The sequence below is a fragment of the Aptenodytes patagonicus genome, chromosome W (assembly GCF_965638725.1).
Source record: "Aptenodytes patagonicus chromosome W, bAptPat1.pri.cur, whole genome shotgun sequence".
Classification (NCBI taxonomy): domain Eukaryota; kingdom Metazoa; phylum Chordata; class Aves; order Sphenisciformes; family Spheniscidae; genus Aptenodytes; species Aptenodytes patagonicus.
This window is the reverse complement of record NC_134981.1, coordinates 16,114,461-16,137,399: the sequence shown is the minus strand read 5'-3', so window position 1 is coordinate 16,137,399 and position 22,939 is coordinate 16,114,461. Positions and strand designations below refer to the sequence as shown.

Below are 22,939 nucleotides of genomic sequence, written 5' to 3'. Positions count from 1 at the left end.
CCGCGTAAACCCGTATTACGTGCTCCACGTGAGGAGTCATATCTCTCTCCCAGAGTTTATATCAGAAGGGAATGCACGAGCTGATCGTCTCGCTGCCCCCGTATGGACAGTCCCTGTACCAGACGTTTCTACACAAGCCCAATTGTCGCACGAGTTTTTCCATCAATCTGCCTGAATGCTGCGTCGACAATTTGGGTTGACTTGGGACACGGCACGAAGTATTGTACAAATGTGTCCTGACTGTCAGCAATTAGTTCCCATACCCCAAACAGGGGTAAATCCCCGAGGAGAAAAGGCCCTACAGATTTGGCAATCCGATGTTACTCATATCGGAGAATTTGGCAAACAAAAATATGTGCATGTTTCCATCGATACATTCTCTGGAGCTCTATGGGCGACTGCAGAGACCGGAGAAAAAAGCAAAGATATTTTACGGCACTGGAAAGGGGCCTTTGCTGCTCTAGGGGTTCCACACCAGATCAAAACGGACAATGGGCCCGGGTACATAAGCGCAAAAACGCAGGCCTTTTTGGCACAATGGGGCATTCGACATATCACTGGTATCCCTTATTCCCCTCAGAGCCAGGGTATCGTTGAGCGGGCTCATCTCACTCTCAAGCAGCTACTACAAAAACAAAAAGGGGGAATGCTAGGGGAATCACCACAAGCCCGCCTCCATAAAGCAATATATGTGTTAAATCATCTTACAATAAGGGAAGACAGGACAGCAGTTGGCAGCCCTAACACAGTAATAGCGAGACACTTTACATCTTGTAACTCAGCTTCTCCAGCAGGAGAAAGGGCTCGGGTGTGGGTCAAGTCATTGGAAAATAGCCAATGGGAAGGCCCTTATGATCTTATAACATGGGGGAGAGGATATGCTTGTGTTTCCACAGATCGTGGACCCCGGTGGATACCTGCCCGCTGCGTTCGACCGTATCTGGACAAGGAGCCCAAGGAGCCCACAGATGCATCAACGGTTTGAAGTAGATTACTGGGACTTACACAAAGTATCTCATTCGATATTTGGGGAACCACCTAGTGGGCCAGGCCATGCCGGGGTATATAGGGGACCAAGTGGGTTGCCATTAGCCGTGGACTGGGAACACCAGGCGACAGAGAACAGTCAACTGGATAATCGAGAGGTGACAGGAATTCCCTGCCTCCAGTGTCCCGGATCAACACATCACGCATGGACTTTGTGCAAATGTGATAATTGCGAAAGAAACCGGTATTGTCACTCTCAGTTCCGGGCAGGAAGGTGCACAAGGTGTAAAGGGAATACCACCGGGAACGCCGAACCACAGAATCTACAGCTAGTGTGTGGGAGATCACATTGTGTCCCCCAGCTGTGGACTGTGTGGGAAACGGACTGGGAAAGTACCAAACGACAGTGTGACAAACGACTTGGGTGGAAACGGAACAAAAAGAGAACGTAAACCATGACGCCAGCATGGGGGGGTGTCTTGTGGCTAGTATCACTGTGTGCGGTTGCTGCGTTATGGGCACCCTCACAGCCGAAGGAAAATGTTTGGGTAACTCTGGCCAATCAGACAGGACAGGATTCCATCTGCCTGTCGATATCTTCCCCCGGAACCCCTTTTCTACCTGCCTAGTGGGGCTTCCTTTAGATAATTGGGACTTGGGCCTGATCAGTCCTTTCAAGGAGGCCTGCGGGGGGGGACAACACGCCACCGACAATTGGGATGGATGCCTACCACATCTTAATCACTTGCCAATAGAACCTCAGGAACTCGAGCTATTAGGGTCCATAAAAATGGATTGGTGTTTGTGTTTCAATTATTCAGGGGCCAATGTTTCCCGAGTCTGGCCTGGCATTCCCTCTCATATTAAAGGTGGGCCGTGTTCGTTGGGAAGATTAACTCTACTAATGCCAAACACATCTATGATCCTAGACCACAGAAGGAGCACCCCTAAGACACGCAGTAAGCGCAGAGCACATGCCTACACTTCACAATGTGATGATGCTGTCGACCTATGGAACCGGAACACTATAGCTACGGTTGCAATCTTGGCTCCAGGTGTCGCAGCAGCAAAGAGTTTGGTCACATTAAATAAATTAGGATGTTGGCTAGCGAAACAATCAAATGCAACCTCTGAAGCACTAACGGGATTATTAATGGATGTAGATTCTATACGACATGCTACTTTGCAAAATAGAGCAGCGATAGATTTTTTGCTTTTAGCGCAAGGCCATGGGTGTGAAGAGTTGGAGGGAATGTGTTGTATGAACCTATCTGATCATTCGGAATCAATTCACCGCAGCATTCAGATGTTGAAGGAAGGAGTAGAGAAGCTAAGAGTGGAAGACCCCTGGGACTGGTTGGATAAATTATTCGGGAAATGGGGTCTAAGTGGCTGGTTAAAAGGACTAGCCAAGCTAGGAGGGCTATGCTTAGTAATGTTCCTTTGTATCCTGGTTTGTGTGCCGTGTCTGTTACAAGGTATGCGAAAAATGATTGAAAGATCTGTTTCAGCAGTGTTTCTAGTAAAACAAAAAGGGGGAGATGTGGGGATGGGAATCTCACTAACGGACATTCCTGAGTTTGATTTTAATGAGCAAACACTGTACCACCTGGCATGACAAGGCACTTAAGCAGAAGATAACGGAGAAAGGAATGTGCAGCTGGAAGGAGAAAAACAAGACAAAGACCATGAGGGCATTTCGCATGATCAGAAAGAACGGGCCAATCTGCTAGAGCATAGATGCGCGTGAACACAAGGCTATAACCTATCTGCAAGCTGCAGGTAGCGCGTGTACACTTCTGCTTGCTATAAAAGATGCTAACAAAGAGCAATAAAGGTCTTTGGTTGCTGTGTCTGCCGGAGTCCGTGCCGCTTTTCACCCCCACAGGTTGAGATAAAAACAGTTTAATAATTGAAATAAAATGATAATAATGTGATAATAATAATAATACACAAAGCAAGTGATGTACAGTACAATTCCTCACCACCCGCCGACCGATGCCCAGCCAGTCCCCGAGCAGCGGCCCCCCCGGCCAGCTTTCCCCAGTTTATGTACTGAGCATGACGTCACATGGTATGGAATGTTTCTTTGGCCAGTTTGGCTGTGCCCCCTCCCAGCTTCTTGTGCACCTGCAGCCTTCTCAGTCGGTAGAGCATGGGAAACTAAAAAGTCCTTGGCTAGTGTAAGCATTACCTAGCAACAACTAAAACATCGGTGTGTGGTCAACTTTGTTCTCTTCCTAAATCCAAAACACAGCACTGTACCAGCTACTAGAAAGGAAATTAACTCTATCCTTGCCGAAACCAGGATATCTAGCTTAGGTTTAAACATGACCTTTCTGTAGTTTTAACTGACATCTAAGTTCAGAGAAATGTAGCTTGGGTACTGAATTAAAAATACTAATTTTGCTTTGGAAATTAACATTTTGTGGCTTTATCATTTGGAGTTTTTATTCTGTTAATGCTTCTGTTGCTGCTTCTTCTGCCCACCACTGCTTAAAATATGGTAGAGTTTCATATTTTTTTTTTTTCCATGTTAGTCCTTTGGGGTTTTTTGTGGGTGGCTGACCTTGTGATGAAAATTAGTAGTACAAATGTGGGGTAGAGGAAAAGCTGTATTTTTTTAATGATATGTCATGTTAAACTGACAGCTTACGCTCAAAATACAGGGATTGTTCTTGTTATTGAAATGAATGCTACCTATTGCTGCTTGTTAGATTAAATTTCAACTATCTGTTGAGAATAAACCTTCCCATCCTTTCCTCTTGATTAGAAGGCTAGTAATGACAGTGTTTGTTTGGGGTTGGTTTTTGTGGGGGTGGGGGGGTTGTGTTTGGGTTGCTATCTGTTGACACAGGGTGTATCTGAAGATGTCAATTACAGAATAGTAAAGCCTATACTGTTGAACTGTGCTGCTTATTTCAGCAATTCTGCCTGAAAATGAAAATAAAATGGGCTCTAAACTATAACTGAAGACTAATAAGATATACATTAAAGAATTCCTGGGTAAGAAACTGTAATATTTAACTGATTTCTGGCTTGAAAAAAAAAGTCTGTGGTGGGTTGACCCAGGCTAGCAGCCAAACAACCATCTAGCTGCTTGCTCGTTCCCCCTGCCAAGCAGGACAGGGGAGATAAAATAGGAAGAGCAAAAGTTTAGAAAAATTCTGTGTTGAGAGAAAGACAGTTAAGTGAAAGCAATCACTTGCCACTCTCCATGCTGTGGCCACCTTGCAAGACAAATGCCCTCCTTAGTTGACCCCAGTTTCTATTGCTGAGCATGAAATTACATGGTATGGAATATCCCTTTGGTCAATTTGGGTCAGCTGTCTTGGCTGTGTCCCCACCCAATTTCTTGCCCAGCCTCAGCAAGTGCTGAGGAATAGGGGGTGGTGGGGGGTGGGTGTGTATGTATGTGTGTGCATGCCTTGACACTGTGCAAGTACTGTTCAGCAATAGCCAAAATTGTGTGTTATGTGTTTTAGTTGCAAATCCAAAACAAAACAACCTATGGGCTGTTATGAATAAAATTAACTCTCCGCACTTTATTCCATCTCATTTGCATCATGCTCAGGTCCTGCTCTATCTAATACATTATCATTAAAACACACCCCACCACCCCCACATCCTTTGACATATATGCAGAAATCATTCCCTTAGTCTATGGGCCATGCCTATAAAATTTCCATTCAGCTATCAATGACAGGGACTCCATTTGTTACAGTGGTCACTCAGGACAGGGGAGGTGTTCTGTTGGGTTCTTGGGTGCTAAAACCAGCTCAGGTTGGGTTACTACTGCACTTGCCTGATTTCTTGCAAGGCTCATCTGGTTGTTTGGGTGGTTCCTGTTATGGTACTTCCTATAACATAAAACTGAAATCATGGGTTATTTTTCCCCAAGGTTAAATCTCCTTGAGGTACACACCAGATTTCCCCATTCTCCTGCAATACCCACTCAGTGCACCTGGGTCCTTGAGCGAAGACAATCCCACAACTGGGCTTGCCATTTCCTGAGGGAGGAGTACCCTACACTACCTCTCCCAGCCACTTTCCTGTGTGTGCTAGGGGGACCTTAACTCTTCCCACAGTATGTAGGGGCTTTGTTTGGGCAGGACCAGGACGGTTAGCAGATCCTCTGGTGTTAACCAGCCAAGTGGATTCTGCTGGATTGTCTGAATCAATTCTTTCTAGGGTACTGTATCACCACAGGATTTTCTTTTCAGGGTCCAGGATGGTGTGTTTTGGTGGTGGAATGGTTTACAGGGTATGTTTCCAACCATCCAGTAAGCACATAGCGCTTGCCTTGGTGGGTTTGTGGCAGTGGTCCAATGCAATTGATCAGTCAGGCCTCCCCATGTTGATATCTCAGCCACTGTTCTCTGTGCCAGAGAGACTTTACCTGCTTGGCTTGCTTGCTTATGGCACATGTTTTGCACTCATGGATAACCTGTGCAATGGTGTCAATGGTCAAGTCCACCCCTTGATCATGAGCCCATCTGTATGTTGCATCTCTTCCTAGATGTCCTGATGTTTCATGGGCCCACCAAGCTATGAATAGCTCACCCTTATGCTCCCAGTCTAGGTCCACCTGAGCCACTTCAATTCTGGCAGCCTGGTCTACCTGCTCATTGTTTTGATATTTTTTGGTGGCGTGGTTCTTGGGCATGTAAGCATCTACATGACATACCTTTACCATGAGGTTCTCTACCCAGGCAACAATGTCCTGCCACAATACAGCAGCCCAGATGGGGCTACCTCTGTGCTGCCAGTTGGTCTGCTTCCATTGCTGTAGCCACCCCATAGGGCATGTGCCACCATCTGTGAGTCAGTATAGAGATAGAATACTGGACACTTTTTTACTCTCATTCAGCAATCTCTAGGGCCAGCTGGATGGCTTTCATTTCTGCAGACGTGACTGGATTCACCTTCTCCTTCAACATGTTCTCCAACTTGTCATGTGTGATTCCACACAGCAGCTTTCCACCTCCGATGCTTTCCCACAATACGACAGGACCCACCAGTAAACAGGGCATATTGCTTTTCATTTTCTAATAATTTATTATACAGTGGGGTCTCCTGGGCACAGGTCACCTCCTCAGGTGATGCTCCAAAGTTTCTGCCTTCTGGCCAGTCCACGATCTCTTCCAAGATTCCTGGGCAATTGGGATTCCTCGCTCAAGCCTGTTGAGTGATCAACGCTACCTACTTACTTCACGTAGTGTTGGTCGCATGATGTGTAGAGGGGATCCTTTCTTTGACTGTCCTGTGCAACACATTCAATTGTGGTGCCTAGAAGAGCTATACTTCTCTACTGACTACTTCAGAAGAGGCTCAACCCCCCTCAAATGCTGCTAGTATCTCTTTTTCAGTTGGGATGTAGTGGGCTTCTGATCCTTGATGCCCCCATCTCCAAAACCCTAGAGAGGCCTCAGGTTTCTCCTGGTGTTTTCTGCCAGAGGCTCCAGGTGAGGCCGTGCTCTTCGGCTGCACTGTAGAGCACATTTTGCACAGCTAATCCTGTCCAGACAGGCCCAAGGGCTACTGCATGAACTATCTCCTGTTTGAGCTGTTCAAAGGCTTGTCACTGCTCAGGGCCCTAGTCGAAACAGTTCTTTTGGGTCACTCGATAGAGAGGGCTCACAATCTGATTGGAACCTGGAATATGCATTCTCCAGAATCCTACAAGGCCTAGGAAAGCTTGTGTTTCTTCTTTTGTTAACAAAAAAGCCCCACCAACTATTTTATTGATCACATCCATAGGGATGTGACAATGTCCATCTTGCCATTTCATTCCCAAGAACTGGATCTCCAGTGCAGGTCCCTTGACCTGTGTGCTTTTTTTGTAATGGCAAAATCAGTTTTCAGAAGGATCTGGATTATTCTTTTTCCTTTCTCAAACACTTCCTTTGCTGTGTTGCCCCACATGATGGTGTCATGAATGTTTTGCAGGTGTTCAGGGGCTTCATCCTGTTCCAGTGCAGTTTGTATCAATCCATTGCAAATGGTAGGACTATGATTCCACCCCTGGGGCAGTTGATTCCAGGTGTATCGGACATCTCTCCATGTGAAAGCCATCTGTGGCCTGCACTCTGCTGCCAAAGGGATTGAGAAAAATGCTTTGGCAATATCAGTTGTGGCATGCTATTTTGGCAGCCTTTGACTCCAGTTCATATTGGAGCTCTAGCATGTCCTGTATGGCAGCACTCAGAGGTGGTGTGACTTCGTTCAGGCCACGGTAGACTGCTGTTAATTTCCACCCTTTGTCAGACTTTTGCATTGGCTGTGTAGGACTATTAAAGGGTAAGCGAGTCTTGCTGATCGCTCCTTGGCTCTCCAATTGATGAATCAGCTCTTGGGTGGGAACCAGGAAGTCTCGGTTGGTGTGATATTGCCGCTGGTGCACCGTCACGGTAGCAATCGGCACTTGCTGTTCTTCAACACACAGCAACCCCGGCGACAGAGGGATCCTCCAAGAGGCCGGGCAAGGTAGACAGCTATTTAATCTTCTGTGTATCCACAGCAGCTACACCAAAGGCCCACTGGTACCTTTTTGGGTCCTTGAAGTACCCTCTCCTGAGGTAGTCAACGCCAAGGATACACGGAGCCAGTCACAATAGGGTGCTTTTACCGCTCATTCCCTGTTAGGCTCACCTCAGCCTCCAATACAGACAACTGTTGGGTTCCCCTTGTCATTCCAGAAATCCGGATGTGTTCTTCCCCCCCTTGTACCCCGATGGCCTGTGGTGGGTTGAATTTGGCTGGTGGTCAGATGCCCACCCAGCTGCTCTCTCACTCCCCCCTCCTCAACAGGACAGGGGGAGACAACATGATGGAAAAGCTCACGGGTCAAGATAAAGACAGGAAGGTCACTTACCAGTTACTGTCATAGGCAAAACAGATTCGACTCAGGGAAAATTAATTTATTGCTAATTAAAGTAGATTTGGAGGGTGAGAAACAAAGATAAAAATTAAAACAGCTTCCTTCCCCTTGCCTTCCCCCCTGCCCCAAGCTCAACTTCACTCCTTCATTCTCAACTCGTTTAACTTTTCCCCGGTCTCAAGCAGTGCAAGGGGGATGGGGAACGGGGGGGTTACAGTCAATCCATAAGAATTCGTCTCTGCCACTCCTTCCTCCTAATGCTTTTCCCCTGCTCCAGCATGGTCCTCTCCATGGGCTACAGGGAAATTCCTGCTCTACTGTGGTCTCTTCCATGGGCTGCAGGGGAATATCTGCTCCGGTGCCTAGAGCATCTCCTCCTCCTCCTCTTCCTTCTTCTCTGACCTTGGTGTTCATAGGGTTTTTTTCTCACACTTTTTTTTTTTTTGCTCACTCCTTGCACTGCCGTGCAGCGTTTTGCCCTTTCTTAAGTATGTTTTTACAGAGACACCACTAGCTTCATTGATTGGCTCAGCTTTGGCCTGTGGTAGGTCTGTCATGTAGCTGGCTGTAACCGGCTGTGTTTGGCACAGGGCAGCCCTTGACCTCTTCTCACAGAGGCCACCCCTGTAGCCCCCTCCCCTGCTACCAAAACCTTGCCACATACACCCAATACGTGGCCCTAGGGCCACGCTGTGCACCGGTGTCTACCAAAGCCTTATACTCCCATGTGTCCGATGTGCCAGGCCATTTAATCCATGTAGTCCAGTAAACCTGATTGTCCCTTTCTTCTGGGTGGCCAGAGGCAGGGACCCTCCACTCCTGGTTGGAGCATTCATTTTCTGACTCCTGTAATAGCAGACCAGAAGTGCCTTCATCAGTATCAGAAGGAGGAGAGGCGTCCTTTGCCTTTTACTGCACCTGGGGAATTTCTCAAGAGCAACTGGAGCAGTAGTCTTTCTGCATGAACCCTTTTTAGCTGCCATTTTTCCTTGCAATTCATGTACGTGGGCTTCTAGCTTTGAGGTAGGTGCACTGTCCCACTTCCTCACGTCCGCTCCATGGTCGTGCAGATAGAACTACAGGATGATACGCGATGTGTGCCTGAGGTTCCCTTTCCCTCACACAGGGGAAGGTTGATTCCATGCAGCACCCTTGATAGCTGAGATGCTGGCCTGTAGGGGTAAGGAGGAAGAGAGATTCTCTTTGAGTCGCTGGACTTGGCGGGACAGTTTCACCACAGCCAACACGCAGGCTCGTAGGGTGAAGGGGGAAGAGAGATTCTCTTTGAATTGCTGGAGCTGGCGGGAAGGTTTCTCCACAGTCAGTTCCTCGGTGTCTGGATGGTCCGTCATTGCCAGGGTGTTGGCATATGATGTCACTGTGTTCCGTACTAATCTCCACCACATGGCCCACGTACAGTGGATGTCATCTAGTTCTTTGGACATCTGGCTGTCGTGCAGGTTGCTGTAGACCATCTCCACCACTGCTAATTCCTTCAGATACTGGACACTTTCCTCAGCGGTGGTCCACTTGCCTCGGTAGTTTTCAAGTTATTCCTTGATAATAAGATACCTCGCCTTCACGCTCAACAGGAGTCACCTGCAGAGGCTGCAGGTTGTTGCCCCTCTTCTGAGCCCTTTGTTGATTCCATGATCCCTAGCTAGGGATCCCAGCTCCCAGGCTTCTCTACCCTCTAATTCCTGACTGTGGCCCCCAGTATCCCAATTTGCTTGCCTGGCTGGTGGCTGCCATCTTTCTGCATATCTTGCAGCTTGCTCAGGGATAGGAACTGTGTGGTTTCCGACTCATTTACAATATCTATCTCTTCCCTCTCCTGTTCTTGTGGCTGCTCTGCTGCAGAACAGGCTGCCTCTTCTGATTCTCCCTTCTGCTCCCCCTCAGGCAGAGCTTTTTCCTCCCTTACTAACTGGGTCAACCTCTGCTTCCGTTATTTCTTCTTGAGTACAGGAATGACGACTATAGTTGAGGGTTGGTCTCTGCTTTAGCCACAGTGTCCATGTGTATATCCTCATATCCAGAGCCCCTCACAGTGTCCATTTGTATGTCCTCAGATTGAGAGACCCTCACAGTTTGTATGTCCTCAGATCCAGAGGCTCTTACAGTGTCGGCTTGTGTGTCCTCAGATCCAGAGACCCCCTTGGTCTTTTGAGGATGCTGGACACAGGTCTGGTAGGCATAGGCCAGGCCCCAACACAGCGCTAGAAGTTGCTCTCTCTTTTTGGTATAGCCAAGGTATCTTCCCTTCAAGTGGTCTTCCATTTCAATAGGATTCCACTCCTGTTTGGGCATAAACTCCCAGAGGGCCATCAGAGGTAGGAACTGTTCTAAGCACCTTCCTAAATTCTCCCACACACCTTGCCACCCAGGAATCAGCTGCCTCAGGGCACATTCCTGTGTGGCATTCCTAACTGGTTGGTTAACCTTATGAAAAAACAAAATCAGGTTCACGGCACACACCAATACAAGCATTCTCGTTACACGAGGATGTTCAGGAAACTGGAGGCCATTGCAACAAGGCTGGAAACATCTATCTCGGAGAAAAAGGGGAAGGTGCCATTCTTCATTTCCTCCACAAAGTGGTTCCCAGAGGAGAAGAGGAAGGTGTAATTGTTAGTTGTCTCTCTGAGATGGTTCCTGGAGTACTGGGACAGCAGCAATGCAGGGCCCAAATACTAGATTAGGCTCAAGGCCAGTGCTTTTATCATAGCTCTCCAAGGCGAAGCAAAACAAAGTGATAAACAGCACAGCAAAAGCCAAAAGCAGCCATCAATAAGCCCTGGAGTTTGATGTACAGCAAGAAAGGGAGCAAGCAACGGAGCAAGTGAGAGAGCAAGTAAGTCAGTGCCAAGTACCAGCTAAACAGGTATAACAAATTCAGTCTAGCACACTCCAATCAGATATGTTATCCTGAACCTCTCAAGCCCCACATTGGGCGCCAAAAAGGATTATAGTGGGTTGACCCTGGTGTTATGGAAATTAAGCGTGTCAGCCACCATAACAGGGTTTGACTCTAGGTTTCCGCTGAATCAATAAGCCAAAAAGAGATTCTTCTATAAAGTCCTTTTTATTAATAGCGCTACAGCTCGAGCTGGGTGCCTCCGAAGAGGGACCTCGAACAAAGAAATCCCTGGGCAATTATACCCTTACAATCTAAATTCCCCACCCCTCATGCAACAGTTCAGACCAGTAGTAATATTAGGGTCTGGGGTCTTCCCATTCTTCATTGGGTCCTTTCATTGTCTCTAGGCGGGCTGTTTCTTTTCTTATCTCTAAGGTTGCAGCTTCTGTTAATGAATGTAGCTTCCTTATCTTCTGGCTTGAACTGGCTCTGGGGCCTTCTTTTACTTGACTAGGTAAAAGTTCAACATATCTAGATGAAAGTTCACAGCTTGCGGCCTAAGGCTTCAGCAAATTTAGCTACCAATGCTAAGCAAGTTATGCTAAACAAGTTCTATATAAAGTATACCAAATTGTACAACACTGGCCAGCAGCCAAACACCCCTGCAGCTGCTCGCTCACACCCCCCACAGCAGGATGAGGGAGAGAAAGCCTTGATGTTGTGCAAGCACTGTTCAGCAGTAGCCAAAACACTGGTGTGTTATCAACACTTTTTTATCCACAAATCCAAAACACATCGCCATACAGGCTGCTATGAAGAAAGCTAACTCCATCCCAGCCAGACCCAGTATAATGTTCCATAAAGAGGGCTGTTAGATAGAGATGAAATTTGGTCTGAGGTCAAGTCATTTGCAGCAGTCTAACAACATGATTTTTCTTCTCATCCTCACCACATATTATCTCAAATTTTTCAGTAATGACCAGAAGTGTAATTTTGACCTTTACTCCCTAGTGAGTTACTTTGTTACATGATGTAAATGGCAGGTAGTGGCTGTCATCTGAAAGGTTTTCAGTGTTATATTTGGCTTTCTATGTGTTGAAAGTGCCAGTGGAGGCAGAGTAATTTAGAACTGCCTTTTAAAGCTTTTGTGAATGTAATTTAACAGTCTTCATATTCTTTTTTTTTTTATGTGAGTTTTTCTTTAAAGGGATGCATTAAGACAGGCTTTTTTTAGTATCTTAAGTGTGTGTTGCATAAATTCTGCATATTATGTTTGTTCATATTACAGTAATATTCAGTGGTGTGTTTTTTCCCCTTTTCGAGTGAGTTTCCTACTTAAAACCCCTTTTTCTTATTTAAGTAATAAAAAAACCCAACCCACCCCACCAAACAAGCCCTGGAACAGACAGCATGATCCTCTATAAAAAAAGGTTTATGTAAATAGTAGCTATAAAAAGGATTTTTGGAGCAGGGAATTAGTGTTAACAAAGTAGCAAAATTTGGTATGAGTACACAGACAGTTGCTGGATTACTTTGTGGGCAAAATACTGGTTTCACTGAACTAATATGAAACTTGCAAAAATTTTGTCTTAGTAGCTTTCAACTGGACAGAATACTTTTCTCATTTTTAAATGTATTTCTCAATCGTGCAACATAATATCTAAGGAGGCTTCAGAGGCAGTGAACAGGTAAAGCAGGGGAAAAGTGTGAGGAAGGAGTGTCAGAGAGGAACTGTTATGGGCTGACAGTAATCCCCCTTCCCCTGTGTGCTGCTTGGGGGGAGGGGGGGAAAGGTAGAGGAGTCAGGAATGAAGGAATGAAGTTGAGCCTTGGGGAAAAAAGGGGAGGGGGAGGTGGTGTTTTAATTTTGTTTTTATTTCTCACTATCTAAGTCTATTTTAATTGGCAATAAATTTATTTTCCCCAAGTCAGGTCTGTTTTACCCACGATGGTAACTAGTAAGTGATCTCCCCATCTTTATTTCGACCCACAAGCTTTTCCATCTTATTTTCTCCCCCATCCTGTTGAGGAGGGGGAGTGAGAACAGCTGGGTGGGTGTCTGGCAGCTTTGATATGCTCCATACTCAAGTCCCCTATTAGAAACAAATATATTAAAGAAGTTCTGCATTTGGAATGCAAACAATTAAGGGCACTTGAGATGCTCTGCTATGAACTGCCACAAAGCTATGAGCATTTTCACTAGATGTAGACTTACATGGTATGCTTTACCAGGGAACCAAAGAACATGGACAGTTAGTTATGTTTATCTCTGCTCAAGCAGCTTTCTGCAAAATTGTTTGTTTACTCATTCTTCTGACTGCCCTACCTGTCATGATCAGCAGTTACATAACAGCTATGTTGTATTTGAAAGCATCTGTAACTGACATAGCTTTTTTTATTTTATGTTTTTCTTTGTTTGTTTAAAGATCTCAAATGCATGAGCCCCAAATCTGGAAAATATAGCTTAGGCCACCAATTACTGATGTTTAGTCCTGATTAACCAAGCTCTTTTGGAGTCCTTCAGAAACAGTTCTTGCTTTCAAGAAGGAATATATAGGACTCCATACAGTACTTGGTTGCTCCATACAGGACTTTTAGAGGATTTATGGTGGTAGGTTTTCTTGGTAGAGACCAAATAAACTATTTAAATAACTAATCCTGTCTGTATCTCTATATTTAAAATGTTCACCATTTGTATATGGATGAAGAACATCCCTGTTTCAGTTCCTTCCCAAACTCTTAATGGAAAATTAACGCTTGCATGGTAGAGGGAACCATCATTAATTCTGAAATCTATCCCCAGTAACTACATTCTTTTCAACTTTATATGACAGCTTATATGTAAATTGAAACCTTTAAGAAAGGACAATAAGTGCAGGAGGGTTGAAGTAAAGCATTTTTTCCTACTTAGCCTCTGGTCTTCAAAACCCAAGCTTTTCAAATCATTTGAGAACTCCTACAATGTTTGGGTAGATGATAGAAGAATATATTTTTTTTTAAATTTAGTTTGTCTTTAGATCTTTTATTTTTCTTGTGTTTAAAAGATGATTGCAACTTTATCAGTTGTAACTGTGCTAGAGTATTTCAAAGAATTATTAGGGAGTGTATTAAATATGGTGTTATTGCTTGGAATGTGAATGCAAAACAAGATTTTTTTTTTTTAGTGTTGTAGCAGTGTTTGTGGATGGGGAATAGTATACTTATGGGATGGCTGTTGCATGGATGATTGCTTTTAGCTGTAACTTTTCAGGGTTGATCTGTGTTTCAAAGATATTTCATCTTGAAAGGTGAAAGCTCATTGTCTTTTGAACAGCTAGATTTATATTTAAAGTCATTATGAAACTTGCTTTTTTCTCAGTACTGAAAACAACCTCTTGCAACTTCTGATGGGAAAGATTAGGTGAATTGTGCATTAGTACCTAACTTTATCAACTCATTAGAGAACAAAAATAATTTCTGAACGTGTTTGTGAATGAGAATACTTTTACTAAGTTCAAAATCTCATAGTGGATAAATAGGTTTAAGTAATATATTTAATTGTGTGTGGGTAAGAGTGCTAGTAGGCAAACTGTCTTTTAAATGTAAGCAGACTTTTGTTATAAAGTATAGAATAGTCTTTTCAGTTTCCTTCCTTTCAGTGTAAATACCTATTAACTGGCACTTGTAACAGCAGCAAGAAATCTGAAAACACTTTTATTTATGGTACGTACATATAAATTTAGCTAGAACTATGGATTAATAGTGGGGATGCTGTTCGTGCATGATGAGCGTTGATGTACTGCTTCGGTAAAGCCAAATTCAGAAGGATACTTTTTTCAGTTCTGATATTAAATATTCTGATACTGAGACAATAATTTTAAAATAAGATTGATTATTCCCCCTTGTACCCAGTTCAACATTTAACTTTTCAGTATACAGAGGGGATCTCTGTTGAATACTGGAATGAAGAGCAATTGCAAGTGCATCTCTTCTTCAAATGAGTCCTATATATCTTGCAGCTGTTTTTAAGAGCTTCTCATCTATGTTTTGTGCATAAATCAATTTTCTGTTAGAGCTAGAGAGAAAGAACTAGGAATAGGCTAATTCTACATGTCCTACATATTTCAGAAATAAAGGAAGAATGATGAATTATCACATCTTTGTCTCTTTTCTTCCTCCTGGTTTGTCTGGTCCTTTTTAATAGGCTTTTCATAGAAAAGAAATAATTAAAAAAAAATAAAATCTATTGGACCTGCAAGGGGACTGGTAATTAGTACATGATGTTGAGTTGTGTTCTCTCATTTTACTGTGAGCCATTCTACATGCTATGTTACTGCAGTGAAGTTCAGATATTTGGGACCTGTGTGGAAAAACCCAGTAATGTAGACAACTTGCAAGTTTTATAGACTCTACTCAAAATAGATTCTTTCACAGCTATGATAAGGATACTTCTCTCAGGATTACAGAATAAGGAGGCTTTTCTTTGGGCCATACAGATTGAAACAACTTTTCAGTAGAAACCAAATGAGTTCATTTTTACTTACTTTATTTTTTTCTTTCTCTCCTCATCACCTGCTATGATTCTTCCTGGCTTCTATCCTGAAAACAAAGGAAATCTCATTGATTTAGGGCAATTAACTTGTTGGAAGCTAAACATCTTATTCCCTTCAATAAGACTGCTGTATAACAGACTGTCTTTCTATAGCTGCCATACCTGGTATCTGTCTCCAGAAAGCAAGGTATGTGAAAAATGCCCTTCTGTGAGTAGATTCTCACCATTGTGGAAGTGTTCTTTCCTGAAGTTAACCTACACTGAATGTACCAACAGATTTGAAATAGTTAAGTGATGCCAGTAACTTCCCTGTGTTATCTTTATTAGTAGCTTGTGTAATACCAGTACTAAAGGCCACACTGGGAATGATGGATGTTTTATGGTCATAGCCCAAACAAAACAGAACTGCTTGGTGTTTGGTACTGTGTGAGATGGTAGATGTTTCTATTGAGAGGATACAGCTCTGCTCCCCTTGTTGGGGAAGGGTGGGATGAGAGGTGCTAGAAAGCAACTGTCATTTTGTTGCCTTTTTGTCCTAGGAAGAACCCATCCAAGAACTGTAGGGGAGACTCATGTCTTTGCAAAACTTCAGCGTGAACAACTGTGGAGTACTTTAGTTCACACCAGAGAAAAATGGTATTCTAGAAGTCCAATGCCATCAAATATTTTCTTGGTTTCCGTCAGAGGTGGGGAAAGAGGTGTGTATTGGGTGTACATGGCAAGGTTTGGGTAGCAAGGTAGGGGGCTGCAGGGGTGGCCTCTGTGAGAAGAGGTCAGAGGCTTCCCTGTGCCAGACACATTTGGTTCCAGGCGGCTTGGCAACAGACCCACTGCAGGCCAAAGCTGAGCCCATCAGCGAAGCTGGTGGCACTTCTGTGAAAACATATTTAAGAAAGGGCAAAACGCTTCACAGGCAGAGAGGAGCGAGGGGAAAAAAAAAAAGTGAGAAACAATAGTGCGAACACCAAGGTCAGAGAAGAAGGAGCAGGAGGAGGTGCTCCAGGCGCCGGAGCAGATCATAGAATCATTAAGGTTGGAAAAGACCTCCAAGATCATCGAGTCCAACTGTCGACCCAACACCACCATGCCCACTAAAACCAAAGATGTTTCCCTGCAGCCTGTGGAAAAGACCACAGTAGAGTAGGCATTTCCTTGCAGCCCGTGGAGAGGACCACAGTAGAGCAGATTTTCCTGACAGGATCTGCAGCCCGTGGAGATCCCACGTTGGCGCATATTTTTTCCTGAAAGTGTGAGGAGGAAGGAGTGGCAGACAGGAACTGTTATGGACTGACTGTAATTCCTGTTCCCCATCACTGTTGCGTGTGTGTGTGGGGGGGAATAGAGGAGTCAGGAATGAAGGAGTGAAGTTGAGCCTTGGGAAAAAAGGGGAGGGGGAAGGTGGTGTTTTAATTTGTCTTTGTCACTATCCAAATTGATTTTAATTGGCAATAAATTAATATTCCCCAAGTCAAGTCTGTTTTGTCCATGACAGTAATTGGTAAGTGAACTTTCTTGTCTTTATCTCGACCCACGAGCTTTTTCATGTTACTTTCTCTCCCTGTCCTGTTGAGGAGGGGGAGTGAGAGAGTGGTTGGGTGGGGGTCTGTTAGCTGGCCAAGGTCTAATCACCATAAGATGTTAAAGCTAGTCTACCATATTTAGATCCCTGAGACAGAAAAGCAACGTGTGGCGCTTTTTTCCTAATTGCTGCTTGACTGGCATCTAAGGATCATCACAAAAAAATCTCTCCCTAAGAAATTTGGGATGAAATGAAGGTTTGGGGAAAGGGTCAGCAGATGAATTAGCAATATTTTCATCTAACTTCTTTGAGAAAGTTTATCTTTGCTTAGGTTTTGGAATGTTTTTTCAGGGAAAACCTAAATTCTCAGCAGTGATCGCTTATTTCCCGTGTCTTTAAAAAAAAAATAATCAAGAAATATCCACATGACTTAATGATATAGAGGCTGACAAGAGCTTTCCAGAGTATCTTGTATATAGGCTCGATTCAGATCTGGGTACTAACCTTGGTTTTGTACAACTTTTTTAGAACAACTGCAGGAGGTGTTTTTAAAGGAAAACCATATCTTTCTGTGGGAGTTGAGCTTTTGTGTGCTTTTGAAGTCCCATTTAAGACTTGAGAGTTAATTATAATAGCCATTCTGAATGACTGACAGACATATAGGTATGGAAAGCTGTAAATATAAGTAAGGCCAACTAATGACAAAAAGAAGAACCCTGTGCTCCACCAGAAATCCTGTGCTCAGATCTTTGTTAAGGATGGTAAACTGAAAGTGGTAGACGTATAAAGCTGATGAAAAGTAGGTCTCAAAAATTTCATCCTGATGTGTTCTCTGCCACTTTCAGTGAAGGATTGTTCCGCTCCTGGTTTCTTGGACTATTGTTCTTGTTACTCATATGCTTGATAATTTCAGTAATAATAAATCTACCTTTTAAAAGGCTTTATCTTGGATTTAATGGATTTCATAAATGCTTTACTTGTTAATGAGCTATGTACAAGGACCAGATTTGTGCTTAAATGTGTATACAGATTAGGTACTTTAGACATGGCAGATGTCCTAGAGTAGCTAACTAAATCTGTGTCCTGATCTCGGCCTGTTTATTAAGTGTTTATATTTGCAGTAGTATGGGGTTTTTTGTTTGTTATTGTCTCCAACATGTGAACTTAATATGATCCTGTACACTAATTGATATATGGGAACAAGCCTAAAACACAGTTTTAATCAAAGCATTTACTCTTCCTCTATAGACAGAAATTGCCAAGAGACTGAATACAATTTGTGTACAAGTCATCCCATTTTTGTCTCAGGAAGTAAGTAAAATTGGCTGTTAAATTTTAAGTATGTTGCCTCTGTTTGCAAGTTAGCTAGTTTTAAGATGTTAATTTTATCACAGTGCACAAGTGTAAGGCACATCTGTTATAGCTGAAGTGTGCAAAACCCCTGCTAATTTGGTCTAACAAATCTGAGTTCTAACTATTGACAATGGCTCAGCCTCATTCATTCCCTGAGGAGAGGGGGAGTCTAAAATATTATCAATGTAACAAATTGCTTTTGTTTCTAATTGTGATGATTGTTATTCAAATATGAATCTAGTGAAATAAGAATGCTGGTCTTGTCTATATAATTCGTATCAGATTTTAGCGTAGAAGGTGAGTAGTTAGATGCAAAACCTTGTTTAAAGTTACAAACCTGCATAATAGATCTGGTTTGAATGACTATGACTGTAGCATATTGTAGGCTGTTACATTTGAAACCTCTTATTTTGGATATGCCTTTTCAAATTCTACAGGTTACAAACAGTATTTGTAATTCCTGTTGAGTTCAGTGAAGCACTTAAGTCTTCCTGTTTGAAATTTCAGTAGGTTTTGCTGTGTGGGCACAGAGTATATAAATGTTAAAATTGACACGTTTGAAGTTTACATTATTGTCCTGTCAACTCAATTAGAAACTGATGATTTGTTAGAAAATTAATATTGAAGTGGCACAGGGAGAGAGGTGAGCTGACTGCCTTCAGGGTTCTTGTTTGCTTTTGATGAGCAGGTGAGAAATAGGGCACTTACCTCTTACCTGCATAAGATGTATCTTGTAAGAGATAGCCTGGGCTTCTGCAGAGAAACTGATTATTCAGATATTTGTGGTCCTGGTTTGATTTTTAGTATGATTTGGTACAGTCAATACTTTAACATAAATTCCCCCCCCCCCATCTTCTTTTAATAGCATCAGCAGCAAGTGGCCCAAGCTGTAGAACGTGCCAAACAAGTGACCATGGTGGAATTGAATGCCATTATCGGGGTACGTGGCCTTCTAGGTCTACCTTCTAAAGTTTGTATTACCTGCTTTCATACCTTACTGCTTTATTATTTTTTAAATAAGCTTAATGTTTTGATATCTAACACTGTTTTGATGCCTAATATTGCTCAAGTGTGTTTGACTTGGTTTGCACAGATTCTAGCAGGGATAAAGTTAATAGCAGTTTACTTTATCACAATATCATTTTGTAAAGCAACACTGTGCATAGCAAAGCTTTTCTAGCAAGAAAGATTATGATTAGGACAGTTGCTTCTTTATTTATAGATATTGTATGTCAGTTGATCTAGTTACCTTTGCCTCATGCTTTTTGTTATGTTTGTTCTTGGAGCCTGTACAACTGTTCATTCTTCTTTATTTTCCTTTCTTGTGAATCTTTCATGAATTTTAAAACAGCAAGCTAATGAAAAGAAACTTCACTTGCTTTTGAAGTAGTATTAACTGTCTGACGCCATGGTCTAAGCCTTTTACCAAGTTTGTGCATCTAAATATGCTGAAATAAGTTAATACTACTTGCTTGTGACTGGTTGTCAGTCACAAGTCATTTGTTTTGTATTAACGAACTTTGTGAACTATACATTCCTTCCACTGCATGAGTTCATTTTCCCTGATACTATGTCTAGGATATTTCTCGTGTTTGCTGCCCTTCCAGACTGTGAAAGAAGTAGCTGAAACTTTCTGGTTTTATTCATATGCGAATGCCTTGAGCAGATTCAAATTACTTATTTATCAATTTCTGTTTATTCGTTGTGAGAAGATGCCCTGTCAGTTTTTATTGTTCCCTCATGCACATTGTAATGATAATTAGCCATGCTGCTGTATGGACTAACAGTGCCATAGTCCAATGATGTCTACAGACACTGGAACCAGATAATTCATCTGTGTTTAAAATTACATCCCAACTGGAGAGGGGGGGAAGAAACAAAAAAAAAACCCAACATAAGAGCGAGGGAAGATGTTGTGGTTTAACCCGGCAGGCAGCTAAACACCACACAGCTGTTCGCTCACTCCCCGCCACCCCCAGTGGGATGGGGGAGAGAATCGGAGAGAAAAAAAAAAAAGAGTAAAATTCGTGGGTTGAGATAAAGATAGTTTAATAGGACAGAAAAGGAAGGGAAAATAATAATAATGATGATAAAAGAAGATACAAAATAAGTGATGCACAATGCAATTGCTCACCACCCGCCGACCAATGCCCAGCCAGTTCCCGAGCAGTGGTCACACACCCCACACACACCCCCCGGCTAACTCCCCCCAGTTTATATACTGAGCATGACGTCATATGGTATGGAATATCCCTTTGGCCAGTTTGGGTCAGCTGTCAGTTAGAGTATAGCGGGCCTCGGATCCTCTGTATCCCCAACTCCAAAACCCTAGGGGTCGACCTCGAGTCTCCCCTGGTGCTTTCTGCCAGAGGCTCCTGGTAGGGCTGTTCTCCCCAGCTGTGGTGTAGAGCACATTTTTTACATCTTGTCCTGCCCGGACTGGCCCCAGGGCTGCTGCATGAACTATCTCCTGTTTAATTTGTTCAAAGGCTTGTCATTGCTCAGGGCCCCATTTGAAATCGTTCTTCTTTCGGGTCACTTGATAGAGAGGGCTTACAATCAGACTGTAATTTGGAATATGCATTCTCCAGAAACCCACGACGCCCAAGAAAGCTTGTGTTTCCTTTTTGCTAGTTGGTGGAGACATGGCTGTTATTTTGTTGGTCACATCCATTGGGATCTGACGACGTCCATCTTGCCATTTTATTCCTAAAAACTGGATCTCCTGTGCAGGTCCCTTGACCTTACTTTGTTTTATGGCAAAACCGGCCTTCAGCAGGATTTGGACTATTTCCTTCCCTTTCTCAAAAACTTCTCCTGCTGTGTTGCCCCACACGATGATATCATCAATGTATTGCAGGTGTTCTGGAGCCTCACCCTGCTCCAGTGCAGTCTGGATCAGTCCATGGCAAATGGTGGGGCTGTGTTTCCACCCCTGGGGCAGTCGGCTCCAGGTGTACTGGACGCCCCTCCAAGTGAAAGCAAACTGTGGCCTGCACTCTGCTGCCAAAGGGATTGAGAAAAACGCATTAGCAATATCAACTGTGGCATACCACTTGGCTGCCTTTGACTCCAGTTCGTATTGAAGTTCTAGCATGTCCGGCATGGCAGCACTCAGCGGTGGCGTGACTTCATTTAGGCCACAATAGTCTACTGTTAGTCTCCACTCTCCATTAGACTTAGCCAGTCACAATGGGGTGCTTTTGCCACTCGTTCCCAGTTAGGCTCACTTCAGCCTCCAATACAGTTAGTTGTTGGGATCTCCCCGTCACCCCAGAAATACAGATGGCTTCTGCCCCTATATAGCTTGATGGCATTAAGGTACACTGTGCACTGGTGTCTACTAGAGCCTTCTACTCCTGTGGGTCTGATGTGCCAGGCCATCGAATCCACACAGTCCAGTAAACCCAGTTGTCCCTTTCCTCCACCTGGCTGGAGGCAGGGCCCCCCTAGTCCTGGCCATAGTACTCATTTCTCACGTCTTGTAAATGCAAATCAAAAGTCCCTTTATTAAGATCGGAAGTAAAATGAGCCCTTCTACTCTCTCTGGGGAGCTGCTCACTGGAAACTGGAGCAGCAATTTTCCTGGAAGAACCCCCTTTTGTGATTGTTTTTCCTTGCAACTCGCGTACCCGTGCCTCTAGGGCTGAGGTAGATTTTCCATCCCACTTCCTCATGTCCTTTCCGTGGTCACGTAGGTAAAACCACAGGGTGGCCCGTGGTGTGTATCCACTATATCCTCTGTCTTGAGCAGAGGGACGCTTACTCCTAATGGCTGAGATACTGGTCCGTACAGGTGGAGAGTAGGACCTATCCTCTTTGAGTTGCTGGACCTCCCGCGACAAGTTTCTGCACAGCCGAGATGCAGGCCCATAGGGAGGAAGAGAGACTTTCCTCATATTGCCGGAGTTGGCCAGCTAATTCACCCACCGTTTGTCCCTCTCCATCTTTCCAGGTCATCACTGCCAATGAGTTGCATGTGACGATGGTGCACTCCGTATCAACTTCCGCCACATGGGTCGTGTGCACTTGACTTCGTCTGGATCTTTGGATAGCTGTTCATTGCTCAGGTCATCATAAATCACCTCCAGCACAGCTAATTCCCTCAGGTACTGGATACCTCTCTCCATGATGGTCCACTTGCCTGGGTGACACAGAACATCTTCCTTGAAGGGATACCTTTCCTTCACGCCTGACAGGAATCACCTCCAGAGGCTGAGGGCTTGTGCCCATTTTCGAATCGCTTTGTCAATGCCCCCTTCCCTAGAAAGGGATCCCAGCTGCTTGGCTTCCCTACCCTCTAATTCCAGGCTACTGGCCCCGTTATCCCAGCATCGGAGCAGCCAGGTGACAATGTGCTCGCCTGGACAACAGCTGAAATCTTTTCGCATATCTCGCAGCTCACTCAGGGATAGGGGTCGGGTGGTTACCATCTCATTTATGGGTTCTGCCTGTTCCTCCTCCTGTTCTCGTGATGGCCCTGGTTCATCTTCCTTCCTAACTAAATGAGTTGATTTTCTTGTGTATAGGGGCGACTGATAACGGCATGGGTTGGTTCTCTGGTTCAGCCATAGCGCCTGTCGCCGGGATCTGAGTAGCCGCAGTGCCTGTCACTGGGGTTTGAGTAGCCATAGTGCCTGTCGCGGGGGTTTGAGTAGCTACAGTGCCTGTCATGGGGGTTGATCTCTGAATGGTATTCTTAAATAATTGTTTAACATTAAACACGATCACGACCTGAACCACATTCGGGAGACAGAGCAATAGGACCATGCTGGTTTGAACATCCCAAGGATATTCAGAATTCTCAAG

At 44.1% G+C, this 22,939-nt stretch overlaps 1 protein-coding gene across 1 annotated transcript in view; it reads left to right on the top strand.

Annotated features, from left to right (window-relative positions):
• LOC143172174 (transducin-like enhancer protein 1) overlaps positions 1 to 22,704 on the top strand; it is a 43,309-nt gene extending 20,605 nt beyond the window's left edge. Inside the window, exons 5-7 of the mRNA XM_076361427.1 lie at positions 18,026 to 18,088; positions 18,996 to 19,100; positions 22,699 to 22,704. Of these exons, the coding sequence (XP_076217542.1) occupies positions 18,026 to 18,088; positions 18,996 to 19,100; positions 22,699 to 22,704 (174 nt within the window). The remainder of the gene's footprint in view (positions 1 to 18,025; positions 18,089 to 18,995; positions 19,101 to 22,698) is intronic.
• Positions 22,705 to 22,939: the final 235 nt, after the last annotated feature.